Source organism: Lipotes vexillifer, unplaced genomic scaffold (genome assembly GCF_000442215.2).
Source record: "Lipotes vexillifer unplaced genomic scaffold, Lipotes_vexillifer_v1.1 scaffold240, whole genome shotgun sequence".
In the NCBI taxonomy this organism is placed as follows: Eukaryota; Metazoa; Chordata; class Mammalia; order Artiodactyla; family Lipotidae; genus Lipotes; species Lipotes vexillifer.
Window position 1 is genome coordinate 4513987 of NW_006797481.1, and position 11404 is coordinate 4525390.

Sequence of the window (11404 nt, forward strand, 5' to 3'; positions counted from 1 at the left end):
CTTTCCCTTGCCCGTTCCCTGCAGGTCTCCAGCAGCTCAGCCCTTCCCTCAGGGAGAGGACGTTGCAGAAATGACCTCAGGACAGCATCTTGTCCAGGCTTCGGTGAAAGCCCAGAAGCACTGAGGAGATTGGGGTGGGGAAGGGTCTCAGGGAGAGGGAGTGGGTTGGGGACAGAGGGGGGCCCCGGAGAGGATGACCAGCGGCCCAATGTGCCCAGGACTGAAAGTCTCATGTTCTGGTAAACCCTTAAATGCTAAAACCACGGCAGCCTCAGGCACACCAGGGAGTGGCTTGCTCTAGCCAGGGTGATTGTGGAGAGCGAGGAGAGATTCTCCAGAGCGGAGAAGAGAGGAGGGGGCCTGGAGCCCCTCGTGGCGGGGCAGGAGCTCAGAGAGGCCTGGCCGTGGAGTCTCAGAAGCCTAGGCCCCGGTGACAGCAAATATCCCTGCTCCTGCGTTTGTCACGGGCCTTGCAGTCCTTAGGGGTGTCAGCAGCAGGGCCCGGGGGCAGGCAGCCACCCTGTTTTCCAGATGTTGCCTGGAAGCCCCCAGCTCTCGTGCACCCCTAGGAAAGGCAGGAGAGGCTCCCCAGTGAAAGCCCCCCAGCCTCCAGGATGGAGTCCCAGGGTGAGATCTATTTTATTTAAAGGAAAGAATATCACATTTCTTACAGGATTTATGGAGTAAAGTGCCTTTTAGAGTCAGAATTTCCCGCATAGCAGAACCCCTAATGCTGGCAACCACCGTCGTTACTGCATTTAATAGACAAGGGACAGGGGAGTCAGGTGACACGTCCGGAGTCGCACAGCCCACAGCCTGTGGGCACCCCTCACCTGAAGACCTCCCTCCACATGCATGTTCTCCTTGGCAAAGGTGGGTTTAATGGATTATAAACAAAGTCATTGTGGCTGCCTCTGGGTGGAATGTTTACAATCCAGAGGACATGCCACATTGCAGAGAACGCATCAAGGAAGTAAGTCTCAGAGAGCACAGGCCCCTATGAAGGAAATGTATTGCTTACGCAATTACTGAATGCTAAAACGCATAATGGAAAATCATATTATTTCTTATAATGCATGCCGATATTCCAATTCCTTCAGTCCATGCCACTTAGCCTGTGAGTATTTAGCAGCCTGTACACTTCCTAATCCAAGGGGGCTGATCCAGTTGGGAATGACTGGGGATTGACCAACCTCATACCTTTCAGGGGTCCCTTTTTCAGCATCAATGCCAGGTGCATTTCAGGTGACCCAGAGATGCAGGACAGGAAGCAGTGTTAGCAGCAGGACCGTTACTGATTACAGGCAGCGAAGAACCTTCCCCTGTCCTCTTCCAGCTGTAACTACTGGATGGCTTAAGGTCTTAATGGACTTGTACCATGAGTGGCAGCATCGTTTTCTTGGGATATGAACCAAGCTAATGCATTTCCATTAGGTCAGTGGTTCATAGCCTGGACTACCATTAGAATCACCTGGAGGGCTCTGAGAAATACTGATGCCTGGGTCTGTCCCTAGTAAGTCTGACGTGATTGGTGTGGGGTCCAGGCATGGGGGCGTGTAAAAGATATCCAGGTAATACTGATGTGCAGCCTGGCCTGAGAACACTTGCCCCAGGAGAGTGCTTCTCAAACATCTACGTGCATCACCTGGAGAACTGGCTAAAACACAGATCACTGGTCCCACATCCATAGTTTCTGACTCAGTAGATCTAGGATGGGGCCTGGAAATTAATTTGTATCTCTAACAAGTTCTCTCTGGTGATGCTCACACCACTGGTCCAGGGACCATGCTTTAATAACCATTGCATTACATCAGTGGTTCTCAACAGGGGGCAATTTTGCCCGCCAAGGGCCATTTGGCAATGTCTGGAGACATCTTTGGCTGTTGCAACTGGCGAAGACAGCAGGGGAGAAGGTGGGCGCCTCTGGGGGGTAGAGGACAGGGGTACTTCCAAACACCCTACAATGAATGCACGGGACAGTCCCTGCCACTGAGAATCCTCTAGTCCAAGATGCCAGTAGTGCCAAGGCTAAAAAACGCTGCCTTAGATCAGTCCCCTTTTGTTCTTGAGAAAAAATCTAACGAAACCCCATACTCTCAAGCCTGTTTGCTTCCACTCTCTTCCTTGCGCTTGCTGATCCCCTGTAAATGTTGCTCCTCAAAGCATCCCCTGGAGGTCTGGGGTCCCTGAAAAGGCCAGCTGTGCCCTGCTTCTACCCTGCTCAAAACGACTTCCCTCCCAGAGCCCAAGGTCACTGCTGAATGGGACAGTCACAGCACTTACCTCGCGGGGCTGTCATGGGAATTAAACAAAATCATGCATATAAAGCACACTGGCACAACGCCTGGTGCTGGTAAGTGCTCAGCAGTGCAGCTATTAAGTTACTGTTACTCTTTCTGCTCCTGACCTGTCCCTGCTTGGATCAACATTCAGGTGAATGAGACGGGTTCTGAAAGAAACCACATGGGGGCGCCCTTGGACACAAGCATATGTGCCCATTTAAGAAAGTGTGTTGCAGTAGGCACAGGTTGTCCACCCAGCAGCCATTCCCCCATCTTTCCCTGGAACGCTGCTGCTCTCTCACCTGATTTAGAGATAGGGCCAATCCGTCTAAGTCATCCTGGTAATCCAATCCCCTTGCCAGGGACTGGCTTGGGGGGTGGGAGGCTTCCAGGAAGTTTCTTGCCGATTATGACAGCCAGCCTTTTCTCTGTCTATGAGATGCCATTATGCCCAGACGGGAAGTGGACCTTGGTGACCATCTTGTGACCCGCTGAGCAGGATGGAGAGAACCTGATAGTCAATGTCACAGCTGAGCTGCACGTCAAGCAGCCTGAGAGCTGTCCCCCACTGGACTTCCTACTTGGGAGGTGACACATTTTCCTTGCAGTTTAAGCCAACCGTGTTGGGTTTTCTGTCAGTCGCAGCTGACCCTTACGCTGACCCTCAGAGGCAGGTCTGGGAGGAGTTACAGATTAGGGAACAAGGCTCAGACGGGCTAAATTGCTCACTGGAGGTCACACAGCTCTGACCCAAGGTGGCTGGCCCCCAGAGTCCGCAGCTGGCCACTGTGCTCCACCTCTACCCCGAGTGTGAGGGGACCCCGGGACGAGTGCCCAGCCACGGCCTTTGTGAGCTCAGGCCCCCCGGGGATCGGTATTCTCTTGAACTGATGCGCTCTTGAATGAAGATGGGGCCCCAGTACCTTTCACTGCCCAAGAGGGGCAGGGGCTGCGCAATGAGTCACACTCCTGGTGGGGACGCTGACCCAGGAGCTCCTGACCTGTGGCCGAGGGCAGCTCCACTACCTCCACTCCTGTGACCCCCTCACCGCCAGCAGGGGTGGCTCCTGCCAGGTCTGGCTCGGCCCCTGCACCTGGCCCACCCTGCTGCTGCACCGCAGAGGGAAGCTGGGGCCCTTAGTTACTAGAAGGTCTTCCGATGCTGGCCCAGGGACACGGTGCCTGGGTGCAAGACCAGCCCCGCTTCTCACAGCCCGCCAGCCTCAGTGGTCTCTTCCTCAGAGGGGCCTCTAAGCCCCGGAGCTTTGCCTGCTGCCTGGCTGGAAAGCTCTCTCAGCCTTCTTTGCCTGGTTCATCTCCACAGATCCTTCCACTCAAATGTCACTTCCTCAGACAAGCCTCTCCCCCTTCCCCAAAAGTCAGGACCACCCTCCCCCATCCTGTTTCACCCACTTCCGCAGCCCAAGCTTCTCCTCTTGAGCACGTCTGTGTGCTTAGCTGTTCCTTGTTCCCGCCTCCATTAGACTCGGAGGCCCACCAGGGCGGGGAGGCATCCAGCTAGTTCAGCCCCATGCCAGGCACAGAAAAAGTCACGTACAGAGAGAGACAGTGGGGTTTCAAGTTAAGACCCAGGCAGCCTGAACCCAGACAGACATGAGCTGTGTTCCCTTGCAAAAATGGTGGACCTGCCTTGCCTCAGAGAGTGGGAATAATAACAACAGCTACCTCAGGGTTGTTGCGAGGTGTGAATGGGCTAATCATCACGAAGAACTTAAAAGGGAGTCTGATGAGTCTTAAATACACGTGGGAAGCAGCCGCATGGCACAGGGAGATCAGCTCGGTGCTTTGTGACCACCTAGAGGGGTGGGATAGGGAGGGTGGGAGGGAGGGAGACGCAAGAGGGAGGACATATGGGAACATATGTATATGTATAACTGATTCACTTTGTTATAAAGCAGAAACTAACACACCATTGTAAAGCAATTATACTCCAATAAAGATTTAAAAAATAAATAAATAAATACACATGCGTTAGCCAGCGCAGCCGCTGCTGTTGCAATCATAGGCGTTCGGCATTTGTGAAGGAAGGAAGGAAGGAGAGAAGGAAGGAAAAAGGAAGGAAGGAAGGAAGGAAAAAGGAAGGAAGGAAGGAAGGGAGGGAAGAAGCAAAGGCCACCTCCACAGCCCAGTTCCAACGTGCGGTGTCACACAGGAGCCCACCCTCTGTGCAGCCACCGAGGGGAGGATCTGCGGCTTTGAGGGTCCACAGAGCCCATCTTAAAACGTGCAAGTGGTCACTGTAGGAAAGCAGCTCTGCCTCCACCCCCTCCCCTCTGCCCGGGGCTCCGGAAGGGACTTCGCCAGGGCCATGTGTCGCACAGGAGTCTTTTCCTTGCTTGGAGGCTGGAGACACGTACAAAGCAAGTGCGGGGAACAGGGTGAGGCCAGCTCCTTCCTCTCTCCAAGTCCTTCCTTTCTGGGCACACTGTCATCCACTCTATCGGGACACAGGAATCTGAGCGGCCCCTGCTTCCAGGCAGGGTGAGGCTCTCCCTGGGGCTCCCTGAGCAGGGGTAAGCAGAGTTTCCACAGCACCCCGCAGACCTGCACAGCTGGCAGCCTACTCTGGGGAAAGAGCACTGAACTTGGAGTCTCAACAGCTCTCGTGGGCACCAGCTCCACTCACTGCGCGACCTCGGCCCCTGATGTCACCTCTCTGGGCTTGGGCTCCCCGACCTGATTCACTGCGGGCTTTAAAGGAGGCAGCTTAGCACGGCCCCTGCAGGCAACTGTGCTCTCTCCTTAGCGCTGCAGGCCCCCTTCCTCCTCTGCCTCATCGTTGGCGCTTCCGGTCCTGCTCTGGCACACCATCCTCCCTCTCCACGCCGTGCCCTCCTCCATTCCCATTGATGGCCAGCTGCCATCAATATGCTGGTGACTCTGAAACCCACTCCGCAGCCCCAAGGCTGGGGCAGCTGTGCTCCCGCCATACCCTGAGCGCATCACACTGACCACGTTTGGTTGCCCCCGAGTCCGGGAACCTGGCCAGGCAGGTACCCGGCAGGTTGTGTTTTGTACAAGAGCACTTACTGGGAGACAAGAAGAAGCCGAAACGCAGCCCACGCCTCGCTCACTGGGGCCTTTGCCCCGGGAATGGGGCCATGCCCGCCTGAAGGAAGGGGATTCTCTTCTCATTCGCACAAATGGGCCAGTGGCAGCCCTGCTCACTGCCGTCTCCCTGAGCACAGGGTAGGCACTCCACAGCTGTTTCTTGCACTAAATGAATCGAACACTTCAGCATCCCCACCAAGGGTCCGCCTCCCCCTCTCCCCTGCCCCCACCCCAGCTTTCTCTCACAGGCCTGCCCTCGCCCCTGGACTTACCCACTGTGCAGCAGAAAAAGAGTGAGCTCAGGAAGGACCGGTCTGCAGACCCGCTAAACCACTGGGGCTTCACCTTCTGCAGCAGCTTCCGGAGACCCCGCTTCCTACCTTCCTCAACTCCAGAAAGAGACTACTAGCGTGAGAGAGAAGGTTACACCCTTTAAAACAGGTCCCGCCCAGGGGAAGGGGCGTCTTCCCCAGGGACCACGCCCCCTGCCTTGTGGCCCTCATCAACACTAAATGGAGGATCTCAGAACCTTTTGTTCAATGTCTCTGCAGTTTAGGTACTGCTCCAGCACCTGCAGAGATTAGGAGGCCACATAACCCTGTGTGCTGAGCACCCAAGAGAGAGGCCCACAGGGGTCCGGCCTGAGCTCAGCCATGGAATTGCCCTGTGGCCTTTCTGAACTTTCTGAGCCTTGCAAAGGGGCCTACTAACTTCTGCTCTGTCTCTTTCCCCGGGTCTTGAGAACTGAAAGAAAAAGGCTTTTATGAAATGCAAGCTCTTGCGTGATTGCAAACCATATCCACTCCTGGAAGCCATTAAGCCTGATGGAGTGTGGTGATCATACTGGGATCAGCTGGCTGAGGATGCCTGGGAAGACTTGGCGGAAGCAGGCCTGGGGGCCCTAGTTTCTCGGGGAGGTGTCCAAATGGTACCTTTGGCCTGGCAGCCAGTGGGTTTTAGGGATCCCAGAAGTCACCTGCCAGCTGGCACAGTTGTAAGAAGATGTCACAGAGCCTGGCACAGCAGGAAGTCACCACTCGTTTGAATGGGCACCAACCTGCGAGTCCAGACACCTGCAATCTAGACCCAGTTCTGACCCTGACTAGTTCCTGTAGCCGTGGACAAGAGGTTTCTTTCTGAGCCTCAGTTTCCCCATGGGGGAGGCAGCATGACATGGCTTTGGAATCTAAATGTCTGTGGTTGAATCCCTGGCTCCATTTTCTAGTGGGTGACCTTGGGCAAGTTGTTTAACTCCCAGTGTCTCAGTTTCCTGATCTGTAAAAGGGGGACAATTCATATCCACCTCATAGGGTGGGTGTGAGGATCAAGTGAGACAGTGCATGAAAAACACTTGGCACAGGGTCTGCACTAACCAGCACTTACTGAGCAGCTCTGTTTTCCTATACCATTCTGTGCATCAGAATCACCCAGGAAACTTTGTAAAAATAAGATTCCCAGCCCGGTCCTGGAGATCCTGATTAAGTGGGTTTGGGGAAGAGCCTGGGAATGTGTATTTAGACCAGCTCCTTGGATGACTCTGATGCGTGGGCAGGTTTGGAAAGCCCTGAACTTGTTGACAGTCTGGACCCAGTGATGGCTCAGAGTGTCTGATGGCAGACGGCATCTCCTGGGGCATCTGAGTAGGCTTGTGTCTGTCTGGCACAGATGCAGAGAGAAGGAGTAGGACCCGCCACGGAGAGGAGACTCTGCCACCTGTGATCAGCCTCTGGTCCGCCCCCGCTGAAAGGACCTCCCACAGGTTGGAGGGGTCATTAGCAGCCTGGCTGAGGACCTGTCATACCATGGGACCCTGTTCTTCCCTTGAACTTTAGAGTCTGTTTTTCCTTTGTCAGCCACCACTCTCCACTACATGAAACACCTTTGAGGTGATCTGAGTTTCTTTTGTCTTTAGAAAGGAGAAATTTTCCTACAGTCCCATAGGTTATCCAGACCCTCTTCCTTGGAAGGAAGTGAGACAGGGTAGCTACAGGCCTCTTCCTGAAGCCTAAATCTCTCTCTTAATGAGGCATAAGATGGACCAGACAAGAAGCCATTCCTGAGGGTCAGCTAGAGACTAGATTATGTGAGGGCAATTAAAATCCCAATGTCCATCAAAGGAGAGGATGTAGATACATGGGTTTATGCACTTAAATATAGTGAGGGATGAATTACAAAGTGAGATGCAAACACTATATGGCTTATGGAGTCAGAAGAAAGAGGGATGCTGTGAGCTCGAGTGGCCCCAGCAGCCCTCATGAAAGAGAAGAATTCAAAATACATCAAAGGGGACTTCCCTGGTGGCGCAGTGGTTAAGAATCTGCCTGCCATTGCTGGGGACACAGGTTCAAGCCCTGGTCTGGGAAGATCCCACATGCTGCAGAGCAACTAAGCCCATGCGCCACAACTACTGAAGGCCACACACCTAGAGCCCATGCTCCGCAACAAGAGAAGCCACCGCAATGAGAAGGCTGCGTGCCACAACGAAGAGTAGCCCCCGCTCGCCGCAACTAGAGAAAAGCCTATGCGCAGCAACAAAGACCCAACGCAGCCAAAAATAAAAATAAGTAAATTAATTAATTTAAAAAATATATCAAAGGAGGAGATGAATAATGGACAGATGAGAGCACATCCATGGTAATAGATTGGACTGAGGTCAAATTTTCTAGTTCTGGAGGTGGGGCTAAGGGTAGATGGAAATAATAGCAAGGATTTTTCCCCTTCTAAACAAGTGGCTTTTTTGCAGAGAACACAGGTGCATAAGATGCAGGTAAAATAAAATCACTTTCCTTTTAAGACAGTGAGATGGAAATTGCACACATCACTTCTGCTCACATTCAGTTGATGAGAATTTTGTCACACCCAGCCACAAGGTCATCTGGAAAATGTAAATGTAGCATCTAGCAGGTGGCAACTGCCCAGGAAGAAGGGGGGAATTGATTATGAGGACACAACTGACCACAACCACACTAACAGAGCAACAACGTCCTGAGACTGCTGCTAAGTCACCACACTGGCAGAAGGAGATGCACATCTCTGAGTCTTTGATAAGGGCTTTCATAAAATTTCCTTTTGCAGATGACTTATTATAGCCTGCAATTAGTTATCCTGGTTGGTGAGGGAAGAATGAGGAAAGCCAAAAGATTAAAAGCTTTGAGGACTTCCCTGGTGGTCCAGTGGTTAAGAATCCACCTGCCAATGCATGGGAGACAGGTTCGATCCCTGGTCCAGGAAGATCCCACATGCCATGGAGCAGCCAAGCCCGTGAGCCACAACTACTGAGCCCGAGCTCTAGAGCCCACGAGTCGCAACTACTGAAGCCCACACGCCTAGAGCCCGTGCTCCTCAATGAGAGAAGCCACCACAATGAGAAGCCTACGCCCCACAACGGAGAATAGCCCCCACTTACCATAACTAGAGAAAGCCTGCGCACAGCAACAAAGACCCAACGCAGCACCCCCCGCCCCCCGCCAAAAAAAAAGCTTTCAAAGTGCTTTGGGAACTCTAAAGCACTGTATAAATTCAAGGGGTGATGTTCTTGTTTGGGGGTTTGCTTTTTGTTTGGGTTTTTTTTGTGTGATTTTTATTATCCTAGGATGTTGGGGTATGGAGGTTCCCACCCTTTCCATCCTGCCTGTTCAGCACCCAGTAAAAAACTGATAGACATATTGAGAGGAAATTGTGAACATAATCAAATGGGGAAACAAGACAAAGGTGGACCCACATATGATCCATATGTTAAAGTAAGCAAACAAGTACTTTAACTATAACTAACATGTTAAAGAAGATAGAAGAAAAGGTTGACAAACGGATGAGTGAACAATGTTAACAGAGAATCTTTAAGTCTATAAAAGACAATCAAAAAGATATTCTAGAATTTAAAATTTAAAAATACGAAATTTAAAACTTACTGAAAATGAGAAGACAAGCCATAGACTGGGAGAAGATATTTGCAAAAGAGAGGTCTGTTAAAGGATTTATCCAAAATATATAAAGAACTCTTAAAACTCAATAAAAAGAAAAAGAACAACCTCATTTTGCAATATATAAGAGCATCAAATCAACATGTTGTACACCTTAAACTTACACAATGTTATATGTCAATTGTATCTCAATAAAGCTGGGAAATAAAATAAAATTTATAATTTTTTAAAAGAAAAAGAACAACCTGATTTTAAAATGGGCAAAAGATCTGAACAGACACTTCAAAGGATACATACAGGTACAAATAAACATATGAAAAGATGCTCAGCATCATATGTCATTAGGGAATTGCAAATTAAAACAACAATGACATACCACTACACACCTGTTAGAATGGCCAAAATCTGGAATATTGCCAACACCAAATGCTGGTGAGGATGTAGAGCAACAGAAACTCTCATTCACTGCTGGTGGGAATGCAAAATGGCACAGCCACTTTGGAAAAGAGTTTGGTGGTTTTTTATAAAATTAAACACACTCTTACCGTATGATCCAGCAGTCACACTCCTTGGTGCTTCTCCAAAGGAGATGAAAACTTATACCTACACAAAAGCTTCATGTGGATGTTTACAGCAGCTTTATTCATAATTGCCAAAAGTTGGAAGCAATCAAGATGTGTTTCAATAGTTGAATGGATAAATTAACTGCAATACAACCAGACAATGGATTACTATTCGGCACTAAAAAGAAAATGAGCTATCAAGCCATGAAAAGACATGGAGGTGTTTTAAATGCATATTACTATGTAAAAGAAGCCAATTGAAAAAGGCTGCATAGTGAATGATACCAACTGTGTGATATTCTGGAAAAGGCAAAACTAAAAACTATTGCAAGAGTAAAAAGATCAGTGCTTGCTGGGGGGTAGTGGGTAGGGAGGGATGAATAGACAGCATAGATGATATTTAGGGCAATGGAATTATTCTGCATGATACTATATTTGTGAATACATGTCATTATACATTTATCAAAACCCAAAGAATGTACAACACCAAGAGTGAACCCAAATATAAACTATAGATTTTGCATGATAATGATATGTCAATGTAGGTTCATCAGTTGTAACAAAGGTAGCACTCTGGTGTCAGATCATGATAGCAAGGGTTGTTGTGCATGTATTAGGGCCAGAGGTATATGAGAACTCTCTGTACTTTGCTCAATTTTGCTGTGAACCTAAAACTGCACCCAAAATAGTCTACTTTTTTAAAAAACTTACTGGATGGGTTTAAGTGAGGACTCGGACACAACAAAAGAAAGAATTAATGAACTCAGAGATAGTCAATAGGTCCAGTCAAGATGGAATAACAGGGATAAAACTTACCAGGGGGAAAAAAGCCATGAAACAATGTCAAAAAAAAGCAAAACAAACCTGAACATCAGGCAACAAAAGATAGTGATCTACAGAGAAAAGAACAGACAAATAAAAAATAAACAGCAAGATGATAGACTTAAAACTAACCATAACAATAATCACATTAAATATATATGGTTTAAATATTCCAATAAAATGGCACAGATTGTCAGACTGAATTAAAAAGCAAGACCCAGGGCTTCCCTGGTGGCGCAGTGGTTGAGAGTCCACCTGCCGATGCAGGGGACATAGGTTCGTGCCCTGCTCTGGGAGGATCCCACATGCCGCGGAGCGGCTGGGCCCGTGAGCCATGGCCGCTGAGCCTGCGCGTCCGGAGCCTGTGCTCCGCAACGGGAGAGGCCACAGCAGTGAGAGGCCCGCATACCGCAAAAAAAACAAAGCAAGACCCAGGAATTCCCTGTTGGTCCAGTGGTTAGGACTCTGAGCTTTCACTGCTGTGGGCCTGGCTTTGATCCCGGGTCAGGGAGCTAAGATCCTGCAAGCTGCGCTGCATGGCCAAAAAATACCAAAAAAAATAAATAAATAAAACCAAAAAGAAAGACCCAACTAGATGCTGTCTACAAGAAAAACACTTTAAACATAAAGACACAAATAGGTTAGAAGAATGGAAAAAGGCATACCATGTTAACACTTATCAAAAGAAAAGGCTGTAATGGCTATATTAATATCAGATAAAATAGATTTCAGAGCAAAGGGTATT

The 11404-nt window shown here is 49.7% G+C and overlaps 1 protein-coding gene across 1 annotated transcript in view; it reads right to left on the reverse strand.

Moving 5' to 3' along the window:
- The window catches only part of KCNK18 (potassium two pore domain channel subfamily K member 18), a 12612-nt gene extending 4227 nt beyond the window's left edge, over nt 1-8385 (reverse strand). Inside the window, 2 exon segments of the mRNA XM_007472295.1 lie at nt 5615-5756; nt 8311-8385. Of these exon segments, the coding sequence (XP_007472357.1) occupies nt 5615-5756; nt 8311-8385 (217 nt within the window).
- Nucleotides 8386-11404: the final 3019 nt, after the last annotated feature.